This window comes from Gambusia affinis, linkage group LG05, assembly GCF_019740435.1.
Source record: "Gambusia affinis linkage group LG05, SWU_Gaff_1.0, whole genome shotgun sequence".
NCBI classification, from domain to species: domain Eukaryota; kingdom Metazoa; phylum Chordata; class Actinopteri; order Cyprinodontiformes; family Poeciliidae; genus Gambusia; species Gambusia affinis.
The window spans coordinates 10,139,328-10,157,637 of record NC_057872.1 but is presented as its reverse complement, the minus strand read 5'-3'; the positions used below and the strand labels follow the sequence as shown (position 1 = coordinate 10,157,637).

At 39.0% G+C, this 18,310-nt stretch overlaps 1 protein-coding gene across 9 annotated transcripts in view; it reads right to left on the bottom strand.

Moving 5' to 3' along the window:
- LOC122831627 (RNA-binding motif, single-stranded-interacting protein 3-like) overlaps window positions 1–18,310 on the bottom strand; it is a 139,227-nt gene that overhangs the window by 18,381 nt on the left and 102,536 nt on the right. For all 9 annotated transcript variants that reach the window (XM_044117963.1, XM_044117961.1, XM_044117962.1 and 6 more), the window contains 2 exons: window positions 12,632–12,738; window positions 3,167–3,210 (listed from right to left, as the gene is read on the bottom strand). In XM_044117963.1, the coding sequence (XP_043973898.1) occupies window positions 3,167–3,210; window positions 12,632–12,738 (151 nt within the window). The remainder of the gene's footprint in view (window positions 1–3,166; window positions 3,211–12,631; window positions 12,739–18,310) is intronic.

Here is an 18,310-nt window from a genome sequence, read left to right as displayed (position 1 = left end):
GTCATCAGTGGACATACAGTACAGACCAAAGGTTTGGACACACCTTCTCATTGAATTCAATTAGAAAGTGTGTCCAAACATTTGGTCTGTACTGTACATAGCAGCCAGAGTATTCACAGCCGGTTTCGTTGTGGTGAACCAGCTGTAGTGGAGCTGAGATCAAGAGGCAGGATGTGAGCAGCGCATACACAAGCTTTATTTGCCGGTGCTAAAACCTTCCTCCTGGCTCTGATTAGTTTTTACGGACTTCTGCCAGTTTCTTTTTCTTTTTTCAAAGGTCAAATCAAGTCCACGTCACATTTCAAGCCTTTGAGGAGAATGTCCAAATCTCAAGTTTTAACCCTCCCTCCAAGAGGAGTCTCAAGTGTTTCATGACTTAAACAACCATTTTCTAAATACATGCAAGGCATCTCATTTCACTGCCTTGCTATAGCTCAGGAATTCAAAACCTCAATTTTCGGATAAGTGCAAAAACTTAGTAAATGAAAAAAGAAAGGAATTAAACATTATTAGAATCTACACTGGATCACAGATGTCACCATGGCACAATCAGAAAGCTCACCACAAGGATCACATTGATCCCTTTTCATGTACGAAACATAAGATAAGTAATCCGGAAACAAGATTCTGGCTATTCTAATCAACTCCTGTCAGTAAACTAGAAAAACCTCTACGCTCGTATTGTTGGGCAAAGATTCAAAGGATAAGATATCATGTCTAAAACACATGAAAGTAGTCTACGGGCACAGGCATGGATTGCTTCCAGCAGCACTGTGTCAATAAAGTTTATTGATTTTCCAATAGAAGACCAAGATAGGAGTCAGTCAACTGATCTCAACATGGCTGAGGTGCATTTCACTTGCACAACTCCAAAGTACTGATAAAGAACAAAAGAAAACAGCTGCATTGAAAGTCTGGCAAATAGTCATATTAAATTAAAACAGTTGTTCTGTGTGCTCAGGACTTCAGAAAGCCACAGTCTGCAAATGATTCCCACTGAAAAACTAAAGTTGACTTAGATTAACTTTCCCAGTTGTGTGTCAGTCATTGAAAAGGCTCTTCACATGACAGAGGTATATCTGCTGAAACATTTTTTAAAGGTTGGAGGTCTCCAAAAGCTAATCTTCAATTTTATATCTACTTGAAAAGTATTTGAGTAAACTTGAGAATGTACAGTACATCAATTATCGCAGCAATTATATCGGTTGCCAAACGCTTCCAGACCTAAAGATTTTGAGTCTAAATTGAAAATGTCTGAGTAAATGTAGATTGAACCAAACTGGAATTGAAACTGAAACATGTTTGAAGACGTATTGATGATGCGAAAACAAGGTCCTTTACTGAAAAAAGTACCGGCATGGATTAATCTTTTAGACTACAATTAATATATGACTTGTATTACAGATACTGGATTACTGTCATCAATGAATACAAATAGGGACAGCAGCAGGGTTATTCAATATAGCTCTTTGATTGTATTTATTGTATTTTTCATTAGACTGATGGCTATTGAGAGTATGAAGTTGTGGGCAGAGGACAAAGCCAAGGTTATTGATAGAAGCTATTAGCTCTGAGAAGCAAACTGTCAATGGCGACTCCAGCACAGCTATTTAAACAACGCACTTAACATGTAATGGTGAGCAGAACACCAATACAACAGTGTGTGTAATCTCTGGTGCAATCTAAATGCAAAGTCAGGAGTTTTCCATGACAAGTGATAGATTTTGTGATTTACTTATGCCAGTAACTTTTAAACAAATAAAATGATGAGCATTTGCAAAGTCCTGGAGAGATTTGGGGTTTAGATGACAGGGAAGTCAGTCCATTCATCCATTAATTCATTGTTTTCCACTTTACAGAGGTCAAAGGGGGTCAAAAGAACTGCAAGCAAACTCCGGGATTTCTCTCCTCAACAACACTCTCCAACTCATTCTGGGGGATTCCAAGGTGTTCCCTAGCCAGTGGGTTCTCAGTTAATCCCTATGATTTTCACCCAGTGGGAAATGAAACCCAAACCTCCAATTAGAGGCAAAAATGACACAATTTCCAGTAATACAAATCTGGTTTTAAACTGCCCCTGAGTTCAGAGTGGCTGGGGAAACTGTAATTGATTCACACCCTTCTTCTCTCTCCTTGGGCTGACTTTAATTTTGCCTTTGCCTTCCTCCTGACCCTGTTCATCCCTCCATTTTTATTCAGACCCCTTCCCTCCCTTCTTTTTGCCTCTCTAATTAGCTACATTAGCATTTCACAGTCGTTTAGCGCTTTGCCGGAAGAGGCTTGGATGACCTCGGAAGAGAGGTCGGCGAGGACTTAAACAGCCTGAAGTCCACAGATGCTTGTGCATGAGCATGGTTTTATGCATGCATGGACCAAAACTAAAGTAATTATTTGAAAACTGAAAGCAAGAAGGGGTAGAAGACAGTGATGAGTCAAAAACGTTGTTGATAAGCCCTAAATGTCAAAAATAATTCTTTCTTTCAGCCTTATGTTCCTAGAACATAAGCCTGAGTGAGCAAAAAAGAAAAAGGGATGGATATTTAAGATGAGGTGAAAATGCAAACTACAGCAAAATGCAGATCTAGCTGTGATAGTTGGAAATGTATGAATAAAAATAAAAAAAAGGACGGCTGACTGAGCTGACAGGAGAAGAAAGGGAACATAGAGCTGGGAGCAAGCATCTCCTCCTGGGAACGCATCACCAGAAGCATTCCTAGCAGACATGACCAATCTCCAATTTCCCTCTGAAACTCGACACACGCTGCTCTCTGCATTCAACCCAGGAGTGCTGAAGATAGCCAAGCTGATGAAAGTCTTGCAGCAGGACTGCAACACCGCCCAACAACCCCATCTGCAATCAGAACCAACATGTCTGACAGCTGGTATGCATAGGTGCATAAATAAATGCTCCATCTGCACGAGCCAGATTGACGGAGCAAATGTGTGGCTCACCAACCTGTCCATTTGGACGCAACATGGACCCAGGTCTTCAAGTGCTTTTGCTCATCAGGTTTAAATGTTTGTGGCACTTTTGTTCAGCTGTGAAGCCATCTAATGTGACTGATACCGATGGCTATTCTCAAAAACAAAATTTTGCAGAAAATTGTCCTCAAAAGTAAAATAAAAATGTTTAATGTACTTTAGCGAGAAAAAAAAGGCAACCTACCCATTCTGCATTGTTGTGGGGTCATATGTTAACGCCATGCCACTCTGTTGAAAGAAGAAAAGAAAGAAAAAAAACCATGCAGGTTTAAGAAAACATACTAGTGTATACTTTCCATTAGGTGGAGAGGAGAAGCTAAAAAACACTACACTATGTTGATAAAAAACTCTTGTAAAAAAAAAAAAAAAAAACATTGCTCTCGGGGAGTTTATGTACAACTGATGGTTGACCTTCGTGTAAGAACAGATACCTGTTCCAAAAAGCCTACTTTATATAACAAAGAGCTCTTCTATGCTCCTTTTTGACAAACAGATTTGACAGAGAAGAGAGGAAACAATTTTTAGAGAACTAAGGGAAATACACTGTCTTGCAAAAGTACTTATATTTCAAAATGCTTTGTGTTTTCCACTCAATGAGTCAATTATTTGCAGAGCCATTTGCTTCAAAAATGGTTGCAACCTTTTTGTAGTAGTTCAGCTTTTCACGTGATTGCAGATGTTTCTTTGCAAAAATGCTGAAGCTCTGTTAGACCCAAATGGACAAAGTCTAAGCATTAATTTGTCATACTTTTCACAGATTAAGGTCTGGACATTGAGTTTGGAAACATGGTTACGATTGGTTGTACATTCAGTGTAGTTTTCCCGCTCTCATGTAAACCTTACCCCAGTCCTTTGTAGCCTCTAAAATTCACCCTGCATTTACTTCAGTTAATGTTGCCATCAACTCTGACCAGTTTTTCTGCCCCTGCTAACAAAAGCAATTCTCTCAGTATAATGCTGCCACTATGTTAGGATGGCCCTTAGCGGCGGGTTTACAGAGGAGTCTTGAGGCAGAGAAATAGTGCAGACCAACCAGGTGTTTATTTTCCAACATTTAACATGGAGACAATCCTGAATGCAATGGCCATGGGTCTTAGCAGCAGCCACACCAAAACTAACCTGCAATGTGGCCAACATACAGGTTTTTATAGTCCCTGGCTGCTCCCATTAACAACCCCACCAAGAAACAGGGTAGGACAAAATACCTATATACAGACAATCTTAACAAAACAACTAAATCTTCAACATAATCATAACAACACTCTTCATTTTTAAGCTGCCCTTTCATTTCTAAAATACCTTTCTATAAATATAAATTCAATCATTACACTTCTAAAATACATAGTTTCATCGCTCCCCCTCTTCCATCTGCATTTGGTCTCTTCCGGAACCTTTATAAGGTGTTCAGGCCCCCGGGGAATCTTTTAGCCTGAACACCCTGCAGAGGAAGAGACAGAGGTAAGCCATTTCTACAAACATTTCAGTTTATTTCAGACAGTTACAAAACCCATCCATTTGTTTGTTTTATTTTAACAGGACACCATCAGTTCCAGCTGAGGTGCCACTGGACAAAACACAAACAATAAAATACTTCAATTTGTATTTGTCTCCTCATTCAACCCCTTTTAAGTGTTTTTATACAAGTAATGAAAACCTTCATTACATTTCCTCCCCCCTCTCCAGAAGCTCACAGTACCTCAACTTTCAGGAATCCTAGACAAACAGTCAGCTGCAGTGTTGGTTTTCCCAGCCTTGTAATGTACAGTGAAGTTATATGGTTGCAGAGCGAGGTACCATCCCGCAATCCGTGCATTTGCATCTTTCATCCGATGCAACCACTGGAGGGCCCGGTGGTCTGTTTCCAGAAAGAAATGACGCCCCAGCAGGTAGTATCTCAATGACTCGATGGCCCACTTCATTGCTAGACATTCTTTCTCCACCGTTGAATATCTGGTTTCTCTGTCCAGAAGCTTGCGACTCAGAAACACGACTGGCTTCATCTCTCCATCCACTTCCTGCAACAAAACTGCCCCAAGACCCACCCCTGAAGCATCTGTTTGCAGTGTAAAGGACTTCTCAAAATCTGGGGTGTGCAACATAGACTCTGTGCAGATTGCTTTTTTAAGATCTTCAAAAGCTGTGTTGCATTCCTCAGTCCATTGGATCTTATTTGGGGACTTACCCTTCGTCAAATTGTTTAACACAACTGAGCGTTCTGCAAACTGAGGAATAAACTTCCTGTACCATCCAACCAGGCCCAAGAAGCTCCTCACTTTCTTCTTAGTTGTAGGTACAGGGAAATTATGAACAGCATCCACCTTCCCCACCTGTGGTCTAATCTTGCCAAAACCAATAATATAGCCTAAATAGGCCACCTCCCTCTGGGCAATGGCACATTTCTGGGGGTTGATGGTTAGCCCAGCTGCTCTGATGCATCCCAACACTTGTTGTAAATGGAACATGTGGTCCTTCCATGTTTGACTGAACACGACCACATCATCCAAATAGGCTGCTGAAAAGTCTGACACATCCCTCAAAACATGGTCCATAAGTCTTTGAAAAGTGGCAGGCGCTCCCTGCAGACCAAATGGCATCACTTTAAAATGATACATACCAAATGGTGTCCTGAATGCAGTCAGCTTGCATGGGCCTGTGGTGCAAAAGTGCCACCTGCCAGTAACCTTTACTTAAGTCCAGTGTAGTAATGTATCTTGCACCCAACTCTTTCCAACAGGTCATCTATTCTGGGCATAGGATATGGATCAAATTGAGACAGAGAATTCAGATAACGAAAGTCAATACAAAATCTCAGTGAACCATCTTTTTAGGTACCAGAACCACAGGGCTGCACCATTCACTGGTTGATATTTCAATGATGCCAAGTTCCAACATAAAGCTTATCTCTTTCTTTAACTGTGGCACCAACCGCTCTGGAATCCTGTAACTCTTCTGCCGAGCTGGTGCATCCTTCTTGAGACAGATGTCATGTTGTACCAGGTCTGTAAAACCTGGAGTCTCTGAAAAGAGTTCATGATCCAGCAGAGCAGCAACCTCATCCTGTTGGGCTGCTGACAGATGAGACAGATCAACCACACTGAGTTGTGTTTCATTGGAGGGCAAAACTTCTCCTTCACCTCCTCGTCTTGAACCTCACAAATCAAGAGCTGCACTGGTCTCTGACGCACCTGAAATTCTTTCAGCAAATTCACATGAAATGTCTGATGTTTTTTCACTCTGTCAGGCATAAACAGTTCATATGTGACCTTACCCACTTGTCGAATCACTTCATATGGGCCATGCCACTTGGCAAGCAACTTGTTATCTGAGGTTGGTAACAGCAATAGGACCTGCTGGCCTGGTTTCAGGACCCTCTCTTTAGATTTCTGGTCATACCACCTTTTCTGGCTTTGTTGTGCTGTCTTCATGCTCTCCTGTGCCAGAGCTGTCATTTCCTCCAACCTCTGTCGCATCTTAACCACATATGCCACGATGTTCTCCTCCGCTGATTCAGGGTGTTCCCAGTAGTCCTTCAGGAGGTCCAATGGTCCTCTCACTTGGCGTCCATAGAGAAGTTCAAAAGGTGAAAATCCAGTTGAAGCCTGTGGGACCTCTCTGTAGGCAAACAGCAAATAGGGCAACCACTGGTCCCAATCTGCTCCTGTAGTGGAAACAAACTTGCGCAGCATGTTCTTTAAAGTCTGGTTGTATCTCTCAACAAGCCCGTCCGTTTGAGGATGATAGGGGGTGGTCTTAATTCCCTTCACTCCTAGCAACTTGTAGACTTGTTGCAACAGCTTAGACATGAAGTTTGTTCCACAGTCTGTCAAAACCTCTTTAGGTATCCCTACTCTGGAGAACAGTTGTATCAAACAGTTAGCCACATTTCTGGCTTTCACACACCTCAGGGGAAAAACTTCAGGATACCGAGTTGCATAATCACATATAACTAAGATGTACTTGTTGCCTGCTGAGCTTCTCTCTAAGGGACCCACTACATCCATCCCTATTCTCTCAAAAGGAGTGCCAATAATGGGTAACGGCTGAAGATGGGCCTGAGAAATGTTTTTCCCTGAAGTGAGTTGACATTTAACACAGGACTTACAGAAATGTGATATTTGCGTATACATTCCTGGCCACACAAATCTTCTGGCAATTCTACACAGTGTTTTCTGAAATCCCATATGTCAAGCCCATGGAACTGTGTGTCCCAGATCCATTACTCTCTCTGAACTGTTGTGGTAAGGCCAAGGCCTCTACATCCCCTTTACACTGATACAAAATTCCCTGTTTTACTACATAAGTAGCTTCATCAAGAAATCCTGCTGTGCCCTGTGTGTTTCCTTCCACCTCTATGACTTTCTCAAACCAACCTTTTAAAGTTGGGTCCTGTCTCTGAAGCTCACCCACATTAGCTGGAAGATTGATATCTAGCAGCTGCAATGGTTTGAAAGTGTTATCTGTTTGCCCAGCAGAACCTCTCATCTTGTCCCTCCTTCTCTCAGCCTTGGTTTTATAAGGTTTCATTGGTCCCATTTCCCATACTTCCTCAAAAAATGGTAACTCCCTCAAGGTGTTTTGAGCACTTTGAGCCCTTGTAGTGACCATGTTGTGTCCTGCAGATGACACTTTACATGGGTACTCTATGGTTTGGGCTAAAAGAGCATCAGTTACTTCCTGTGATGGAAAGTTTTCTGGGTGTGTGGGCATCAGTAGTTTGTGAGGATGTAATTCTGCTTGCTGAATGAGGTCTGCAATAATGGGGACATCATTACCCAGAACAACAGTATAAGGCAGCTTTTCTGCAAGAGCCACTGACATAAAAAATGTGTGCCCTCCCACAGTCAGATATATGTCAGCCATTGGATATTCATGTTTATCGCCATGTATGCAACTTATGTAACATTTCTCTTCCGTCCACCTTTCTCTAGGTACTAAGGAAGATAAAACCACAGTCTGAAACCCCCCAGTATCTAGCAAGGCTGTCGCTGCCCATTAACCAGAACTGGTGCAGTACAAGCAGCATCATGAAAAACACCTGTAGTGGGTCTGGGGACTGTGCAAAACAGGGATGGCTTAGATTGATTAGTAAGGGGGCAGAAGTACTGAGTGTGGCCCAGTCCATTACATAAATAACACCTTATGTCTTGCCTGCCAGAACGAAAAGGGCATTCTTAGCAGAATCAGGTTTATATTTACTAGAGGAAAGTTGCCTACCACTAGAAAATGTCCTGTTCTCCAAATGACCACCACCCCGTTCATCCCCAAAGGACTTACTTTTGTGGGCAAAGTTGGAGTCTCGGCCAAAAGAGCGGTGTTTAGTCCCTCGTCCTAGCTGCCGTGAAGACATCAGCCAGTTGTGCTGCTTTTTCTGCTGTCTTTGGGTCATGCTCACGAAGCCACACCTCCAGTTCAGGGTTAACCATCCTCAGGAACTGTTCCAGGATCATTGTCTCTGCAATTTCTTTTATTGTTGCCTTTTCCGGTTTAACCCACTTGAAAAACATTTCTTTGAGGCGCACATACAGTTCTTGTGGTGTCTCTCCAGGAAGAATGTCCCAAGAACGGAAACGCAGATAGGTTTCAGCTGTAATCTCATACTTTTGCAATATGGCTGCCTTCACTTTGTCATAGTCTTCTGAGTCTGCAAAATCCATCAGAACATAAGCACTTCGTGCCTTGCCAGTCAATAGGGAATTAGCGGATAGCCCATTCTTCCCTTGGCCATCGACAAACCTGGGCCATTCTTTCAAAAGTGGTCAAGAAATGTTCGATGTCATCATCAGGTAGTAGAGGATGTAGCTTAGGTTCTCTGTGCATGCTGAAATCCCTCTCAGGTCCAGCATCCGAAGACAGTTGACTTGTCCCCTCTCCTGGATCCTCTCTGTCCTCTTGAGGCCGCAGTGCTCCTGACTGTAGCTGGTCACCTCCAGAATCTTGCCTCAGATCATACACTTGTTGCTGTATTTGATGAAACTGATGCTGCATAGATTTCCATCTATGGTCTTGACGAGCAGCTTCTTTTGCCAGCTGTTGGTCTCTCACTGATTGAGACTCAATGAGCGATTTCACCAAATCTGCAAGCTCCTCAATCTTCTCAGGGTTGCTGGGTGCCACGCCCACCTGATCAGCAGATGATTTTGCTCCCTCATCAGGCTCCACCTGTTGGTCTTGCTTCCTCTTTTCTCTGTCTTTCGTCATCCTCAACTCCACTTTGTGACTCCGGCCACAGCTTCTGACACCACTTGTTAGGATGGCCCTTAGCGGCGGGTTTACAGAGGAGTCTTGAGGCAGAGAAATAGTGCAGACCAACCAGGTGTTTATTTTCCAACATTTAACATGGAGACAATCCTGAATGCAATGGCCATGGGTCTTAGCAGCAGCCACACCAAAACTAACCTGCAATGTGGCCAACATACAGGTTTTTATAGTCCCTGGCTGCTCCCATTAACAACCCCACCAAGAAACAGGGTAGGACAAAATACCTATATACAGACAATCTTAACAAAACAACTAAATCTTCAACATAATCATAACAACACTCTTCATTTTTAAGCTGCCCTTTCATTTCTAAAATACCTTTCTATAAATATAAATCCAATCATTACACTTCTAAAATACATAGTTTCATCGCTCCCCCTCTTCCATCTGCATTTGGTCTCTTCCGGAACCTTTATAAGGTGTTCAGGCCCCCGGGGAATCTTTTAGCCTGAACACCCTGCAGAGGAAGAGACAGAGGTAAGCCATTTCTACAAACATTTCAGTTTATTTCAGACAGTTACAAAACCCATCCATTTGTTTGTTTTATTTTAACAGGACACCATCAGTTCCAGCTGAGGTGCCACTGGACAAAACACAAACAATAAAATACTTCAATTTGTATTCGTCTCCTCATTCAACCCCTTTTAAGTGTTTTTATACAAGTAATGAAAACCTTCATTACACACTACCATGTTGGCACTATATGATCAGAGCACCTTCTTCAATATGTTTGGCTTTTGGTAAACATGATGTCTAGTCTCTTGTCTGCTTCTTTGATTAATCTCCTTTTTTTTAATCTCTTTACTAATTTGACACTAATTATTCGATGGTAATTGCTCTGTTCTATAAACATCTCAGTAAATGTGATTGACGTTTTGTGGTTTAGTGTGACAAAATGTGATGAAGCTCAAGGGGATTGAGCTTCACTTTCGCCTGATACTGTAGAAGTAAACATTTACTGAGAACATTTGCATTAACAATAACTTGCAAAAATGTCAGAAAATACTATCAAAAATGCCTTTTTTTTTTTTTTTTTACATCTTTAATGTAACAATCCTTCAGCATCACACTGGAAACTATTTCAATCGGCCATCTTTATGTGAACAATTAAAAATGTGACAAGCTTTATCTTTTTCTATTGCTACATTAATCATTATAATAAACAGGGTAAGGGTTCATCATCATGACTGAATTCTAATTGTGTTGAACATCAAATGCTCAACTCAATGCTACAGAGACTGAGTTGTTATCTTAAAATTAAAATATGCTAAAGACTTCTTTTATTACCCGGAACAATTTTTCCAGGAAAGAAACACCCCGAGGATTAACAGCAAAAAGGTGCAAAATGTAAAACCTATTAAGTTGCAAAATTGAAAATCTGTCACTGGAGAATCTTTACACCACATCACTAACAAATATTTCATTAAATGTGTGAAAAGTAGAATTATCATGTTAAAAATACAACTTTTATAATGAAAAAAAAATATTCTGAGCTGTAACACTGACTTTTGTAAGAAGCTATTTATCTGCACTGCTGCTCACCTGCAGCACAGTCAAAAAATTATATTAAGCTTCACATATACTCTGTGTGTGGTTCTCTGAACACAGGTGTTTAACTTGTGTGTGCAAAATGTGTGTGCATCCTTGTCTCAAGGCCAGGCTCTTTTAGAAAACAGGGGTTCAGGGAGCCGAGGCTCAGTCGGCTGAGCGTGAGCGTGCAATGAAGCACCTCAAGCATCTCCACTGTGAGATGTCTCTATTAGTCAGCCTGGACTCTTAAACCCAATTCCAGAAAATGCATAAACCTCTAACAAGATGCTCTGGGGCCAAGCGAGCCTTGTCGGAACTCGACGGCAGAACAATGTGTGAAGAATTCTGTGGAGAACACTCAACATTTATTTCACATCGACACAAAAGCGTTGAGATTTGTTTTCATACTTGTAAGGAGGAGTTTCGATCCGTTACATCCTGAAGGATTAAAGGTCAAACACAAACATCATGGTTGCCCGTTGTGATGAAGTTGCTGCCTGGTGCCATTTCGTTCCGCTTCACCACACTGCTCTTTCCCAACCTCCTTGCACTGCGAGCACTGAGAAAATTTTACTCTGTGTGTGGGTGGCAACATTATTTTGCACTTTTCTGTTGTTCTTTAAATTAGAGGTTTGGCATCCAGAGTCTAAATCTGAACCCACTTTTTGTGCAGCAGTCAATCTGCTTTCAGTACTCAGTACAAGGTTTCATTTTAGACAAAAATGACAATTTAGAGGTGAAAGTTTAAACAGAGAAAAAAATATGACTTTGTGAAAGTTTAGAAACGTGATATTTTATATTTATACAAGGCCGGTTTTTATATTGTCTTCAGTGTCTCTAGTTCAGCCCACAGTATGTCACTGGAAATGAAAACCGATAATGACCAAGCAGGGAAGCTGACAAGTGTTATGAAAATCTTCTTTAAACACTGAAAGTAAAATAAAATGAAACTGAGCAGTAAGTTGGGATTTCATTGGCTTTTTAAGATTTGATTCAGGACAAAACCAATAGATGTACAGTAAAAAAATGATGACAGGTTTAAAACATATTTTTATGTATTTAAAAGTGGTTCTTGAAGGCTGTAAAGTTTTATAAATACCTACTGTATAATTTATATATTTTTTGTTGCATGGTCACAGAACGATCATGTTAACTCTATCTTATGGTTTTAAAATGTATAACAAAATGTATAAAAATCATATATTTGATAGATTAATCTTTTTTATGTATAAATTTAAAAAATGTAGTGTGTGGCCCAAAAATCGTCATAGTAAATGTTGTCTTACGGTAGAAAATTTATAGTTTTTTGCATAAAAATCCTACTAAAATCAGTCTTTTTTTTTTTTTTTACTTTACTGCTCAGTTCTAGCCCTCTTCAGTACTCGACCACCGCCATTACAAACTGAGCAATTTAAGGCTGATTAGACCTTGTCATTATCTTATACAATTAATATCTTACAAATATTAGTTTTGTGGCCTGTATGTCCAGTGTAAATTTAGCCTAAACAAACATGTCAAGCTTGGTTAACCCATCAGATCATTTCCAACAATCTTCCAATCACATTTTAACATCACAATGTTTTGTGAACCTAACTCTAAAAAAAGAGCTCAGGCTAGGACATCAATGACATTATTAGTGTTGGAGTGTGAGAATGATTTATGAATAAACACACACATTTTTTGTTTATTTTTAGCATTTTGCATTTATGATATTCCAAGTAGGAAACTAAATGCCAAAGGTTTTCTTAAAAGTGCTGGTTGCAGTTTTCAGGACTGTCCAGAATGGCTACAAGGATTATTTTCATTTATTCAATTTTTTCCTCTAAGTCCTGTTTTGATTATTTAATAAGCTCCAGCTCACCTCTCCTTCTCTTGTCCACGGTCGTCCATTCTGGGGATATTTAACTTGGCTCTGCCTCTTCTTCTGGCCTCCATCAGCAAACTTGCACAACAGGGGCTCTGCAGGAGCTAGAGTCAATTAAATGGAGATGGAGACAATGACAAGGGAAGATAAGTTACTCATCTTAGTAGTGAGAAAAACCTCAGAATGTTTCCAAGATCAGATGAATAAAGGGAGTTTTATACTGTGACTTAAAAGCAAACATATCGTTAATCAAATGGACCTGGAAACCACACTTAACCTCCAGCAGAACCCTTATCTCCTCCACAGCTTTATCAACTCATCTGAACAACAGTCTTATCGCCACAATTTCTACAACTTAGCTTTCTCAAAAACAGCCTTGACACTGAATCAAAGGCACAGGCTAATCATCAAAGCGTGCTAAGCATGGTTCAAAACAAACCAAACAGTCATGCTCAATGCCCCAAATTATCCCCACACTTTGACCCCAGGGCAATGGGTGCTGATTACAGCTGCTTCAAAGGGAACAGCCTCTTTCTGGACCACAGAAAGCAGAAAGACTTGATTCCAAACTGGATTAACTGAGTGTGACCCCGCATTGGAACTCTAGCTGAACTCTAGACTACTAGGTACTAAATAAAGAGTAGTAGTCTGGTGACAGTGTCGACACAAAAACCACATATGATTGGTAAATACAAAATTATTCTAATTTAAGGGCATATCTTATGAAAACGGGTCAGGGTGAACAGCAGTTTCTGTTACAAGGAAATACTTCTGCAACAACATGAGTCAAAAACACATTTAATAGTATAATAGGTTATTTATTTAGACAGTTTGATGTTTTATGTAATGTGAAAGGGATTTGCTTTGCTTTCATACTGAGTGAACAGACAGACCCATATTTTGCTATGTAGTTGCATAACTACACAAGAGCTATTCGCTTTAATGTAATGTGAGAAATATAACAAAATTCAACACCTCAGGTGAGCTGATGTAACGGTCTGGCTGACATAATAGCCCAACACATGTCGAAAGCTACAACATTTAGAAAATATTGTCTGGCATCCTGGGAAACGCCAAATGACAGTCAGCTGCCTATCCATCTCTGTTTACTGCTGGAATTATAGCGAGCCTTCAATACTGAGCTCCAACTTGTGGAGGAGGAGGTTTAATCTCTAATCCTTGAGCACTGATATCCTGCAACTTCTGGAAGTGTCCCAACATAAATGACTAAAAAACCCTCCTCATGCATTGAAGTTCGCTGGCCATGTAGTGTCCTGCATGTTTTAAACATCTTCGTTTCAACATAAAACTGTGTATGAAAATATTTGTTTGTTTTTCTTTTTATCACTTTAGCACCTACTGTGTAGCTTGTTTGCATGTGTGTATTCAGTGAAATTTGCTTTGTGAATCTAGTGCAGAAACAAGCAGTGGCCTTGCGAATTTCCACCATTGTGACATAACATTTTCATAGATTTTATTATGCATATTTTCATTCATCTGAACAATAGCAGAGGACACAGTAATTTTTCAGCGAAACAACAAAAACAGAACAAACTTTACCAAATTGTTTTCATGTGTGTTAACATGAGTCAAAATGGAAAGAATATATTTCAACAGTAGAATGCTACTCTGAATTTCATGATTCATAATGAAAAAAATAAATAAATAGAATTTCAACCACACATTTGAAATGTTGTACCATGACAAAACTCTGAAGCTTAGCACAGACATGAAAGCTGTATCTGTGCTCAGTAGCTGTTCTGTTTCCCTGGTCGAGCAAACAGAGTAAGACACAGTGACAAAAGCTGACAACACATCAAGTATTCTGGCAGAGCATGTTTTTATCTGTCTTTTCTAAAGCAGAACCCAAAAAAACAGCTGAAACTCTGTTTGCTATTTTCTTGTTGTGCCTGCATGAAAATGAGTCCTCTGAAGTAAACTGAAATTCGTACTTTACTTAGCAGCGATGTTGCCATAAACAATTTTGAGTTCCTGTTTTTGTGATAGATGGCAACCTGGAACACAGTTAAATTGCATGTTTCTAATTATAATTAACTGACCTATAAGTAAGTTTAAAAATTATTTTTCCCCAACAAAGAACATTTTGGTGGGTGGTTGTTTTTCAGTTTCAAGGCTGTAAAATTATAATTAATTATTATAAATTATAATTATTAAAAATTAAAATTATAATTATTATAATTAATACACATTAATTTAAATGCAAAAACACGTTTACACTCTGCATACGTTAAAATAAAGCCAGATGGAAAGTTTAAATATAAAAATAACCAATATAAATAAATCCGACAGTTTTAATGTGAAGCAGAATATTGTGCTTCCTTTTCTTATGTTTTTGAATTGAAGAACAAGTGATAAAGTTTTATTTTTTTGCAGATAAATAAGGTAAGTTTTGGGGTTCACTCTGGACAAGTCGCTGGACAAGTTAACACAAATGCATACAAAACAAGTAACTTCAATATTTTTGAAGTCAGTTGCTTTGTAAAAAAGCAGGAGAAGAGCCAATGTGTGGATGGGGTGAACGTGTAAAGACCATACACCAAAAACCTTTAATCTGGGTTCTAATAGGAACATTTAACTTCTAGGCAAATGGCAGACACCTCTCTGGAAAACATTGAATTGTGAAGGTGTAGTATGTTGAGATAAAACGTGGGGTTGTGAATGTCAGACAAATACTTGTACTTAACCGAAGAACACCACCGTCAGCGGCCAGTCTGTGTTGGTCTGACAGCTAAACTGCAGAAAAAGTCCACTGAGGCAAACAGAAGTCACAAAGAGTGTAAAAATTTAATTCCAGGAACCCCTTGCAGCTGTCAGCTTGTACGTTTTGTTCAAATTGGTCAGAGATTGCATTCTGTATATTTGACCTTTATGGTGAGCCTTGGCTGTCCAAAATCAGCATTAAAGCTAAACTATGTATAACTCTCAGACAAAAACAAAAAACAAAAACAAAAACCTTCAGGAATAATGTGAGCTGGATAGTTGATTCAAATATAGCAATGTGCTGCACCAATCGAGCAAGACATTTTATTCCAGGCAAACTTTAGTGGAAATATTCCAATATAAAATCTCCCAAGCTTTAAGAGTGCTTTGACATAATGTGAGCCATACACCAAAAGTCAAATTTGACCCCAGCAAATCCACCAAAGTTCACTACATTGTAACAAAATGATGTGGAATGGCAAGTTACTCAACTATATTCTACATCAAGTCGATAGTGGACATTTAAAACAATACGCAAAACACATTTTACAATTTTGTATATACAAGGGTCCTCAGATTTCAGCAGGCCAGTGTCAGACTCAAGATCGATTATAGGGAAAACCTGCAAAAAGTTTCTGAGTTAAAAAGAAAAAAAATAAGTATATAACAAGTTGTGATTGTTCCACATTACAGTATTACATGTAAGACATTGTTTTTAGGTAAATGATTAAGACTCATATAATGGTTGTGATGCCGTTCCAGTACACTGTTTCTCCTTTGGAAGTGATTCAAGGACAATCAAGTTCTGGGTTGTCCAAATACACCAAATAAATCATAGCTTGGCTTGAGAAGGAGTATTGACATCATTTTATTAGACAGAGTGTAAAACTGGGCCAGCAAGGCAGAAATTGAAGAGGTATAAATGGTCCAAGGACCTAAATTCACTTAATGGGTATTAACAGTCATCATGACAGTCCCTCTGAGACTGATGATGAAAACTACAACAGTCAACTTGTTATTCCATAATTGAGAACTTAACATGCAGTAAGAGGACAACGATAAAAAAACAAATTAGTACAACAAGAGCAAAGGTTAGCTGTATGCAGACATAGTTATTTGTAATGTGTATGTTTTTCTGCTTCCTTTCATGGTTGCTTTTTAGCAGCCTGCAGCATTTGGATGGAAATTACAAATGATAACTACTCTTACTAGGATAATTGTTTTAAATGTTAACTCTGATGCTTAATATTAATGTCCCATTTCATCACACAGTGGCACGAGAACAACAACAACATCAATGTGTGGTAGTTTTCTGGTGCTCATGTGCTCGTCCAATCAACAAAGAGAGGTTATTACGTAGCTGTGCACATGCATTATTATTCATGAATGCAGGTTATTTTGTTGATCAAATCAGAGTGTTGCCATTGTAATATAATCCTTTTTGCCCTTTACAACGGTTTCACTATGAGAGTAATATAACTGCAGCAGGTCCCTGCTTATCATGTGACCTGATGTTCCCACTGAATTAAGATGCCTAAAATGAGCTATCTGTACTTAAAACACAAATCATAAAATTCTATTACTTTAAAATCAAGACAATGAGTTTCTGGAACTGAAAAACCTATTTTTCTGTACATTTTGCCCACACATGATTACCTAAACACTTGTTTAAAGCTGATTCTCAGGTCCTATTGTAATGATCCTAACATCATGGTATATATTCATGCTATTCCAGTAAGAACCACTAAAGAATGTCCATGGAGAAACACCAGCTCATGAAGCAGCACATATTAATTTCTTCTTTTCAGCCATTGTACTTGTTTTGAGATTGTGATTCCAATCCTAATTTCTGTTTGATTTGTAGTAAGTCAGTCATCTAGAATGACTGACTTGTTACAGACTAACAGTGTTGTGCTGTGAGGTCTAGTCAGAACTATACTTTTAAGTCAACAAAAAAAACCTCACCGATACACAAACATTACATTAAAGAAGGTGTATATATTTAATGATTTGCATGGGGGTAATGATTGCAAAAACTATTAATAGATCAAATGATCTTCCCTTTGTGTGCTAAATTGTGTGTTTGCATCACACAGAGGAAAAAAAGTACACAACTGAAACAACTTTTAATTTAGCATGATAAAAAGTCAACTTTTAAAACTTTTTTTGACTGCTTGCTTTCAAAGTTTCATCGGTGCATACGACAATGTTTATAGGTGAATTCAGTGGACCAAAATAAAATTGTTTACTGAGTTACAGTATTCAATCTTTGACCTTTTCTGCTCAAATGGCAGGACATGTTTACTGGTAAGAAGGTGGGTGGTTTGTACTGTAAGGAGCAGATCACATACTGTTAGTGCAGCTGTGGGATAGTGGAAACTTTAGCAAGGCAATAAAGAAACCATGGCAACCCCAACACAGAGCACATTATATGTACATCTTGTTTAAAGGATATGAGAGTAGGCAATTCAGACCACAGTAAAACATACTCCTCTTTCACTCAGTTTGGAGTTTAAAGTGCATTTATAATGGATTTACAACATCTTCCACTGGTAATTATAGAAGCATTAAAATCTATGTACTAATGATGATTTTAAGGTTGAAACTAAAAACAAACAAACAAAAAAACAAACAAAAAAAACAGCAGATCTATGAAGCAGTGCACAGGTTTTAAGCCATACAGTGAAAAGCCAGACCTTACATTTCTGTAATAATAATAATTTGTTGTTGTTGAACAATAAATTATGAGGATTTGTTAGTTAAAATATTTAAACTCAAGAAAATTAGTTTAGCTTTCATATTTTCTTTGATATGCTGCCTTTTTTTAAAATTTTTAGATTACATTTTATTGTAAAAATGAAACATTATCTCAATATTCCTTGAAAATAAGCAATTAATTACTTGGAGCTGCTAGAACATTTCTCAGGGAAGAAATATTATCTACATAAAAGTCAT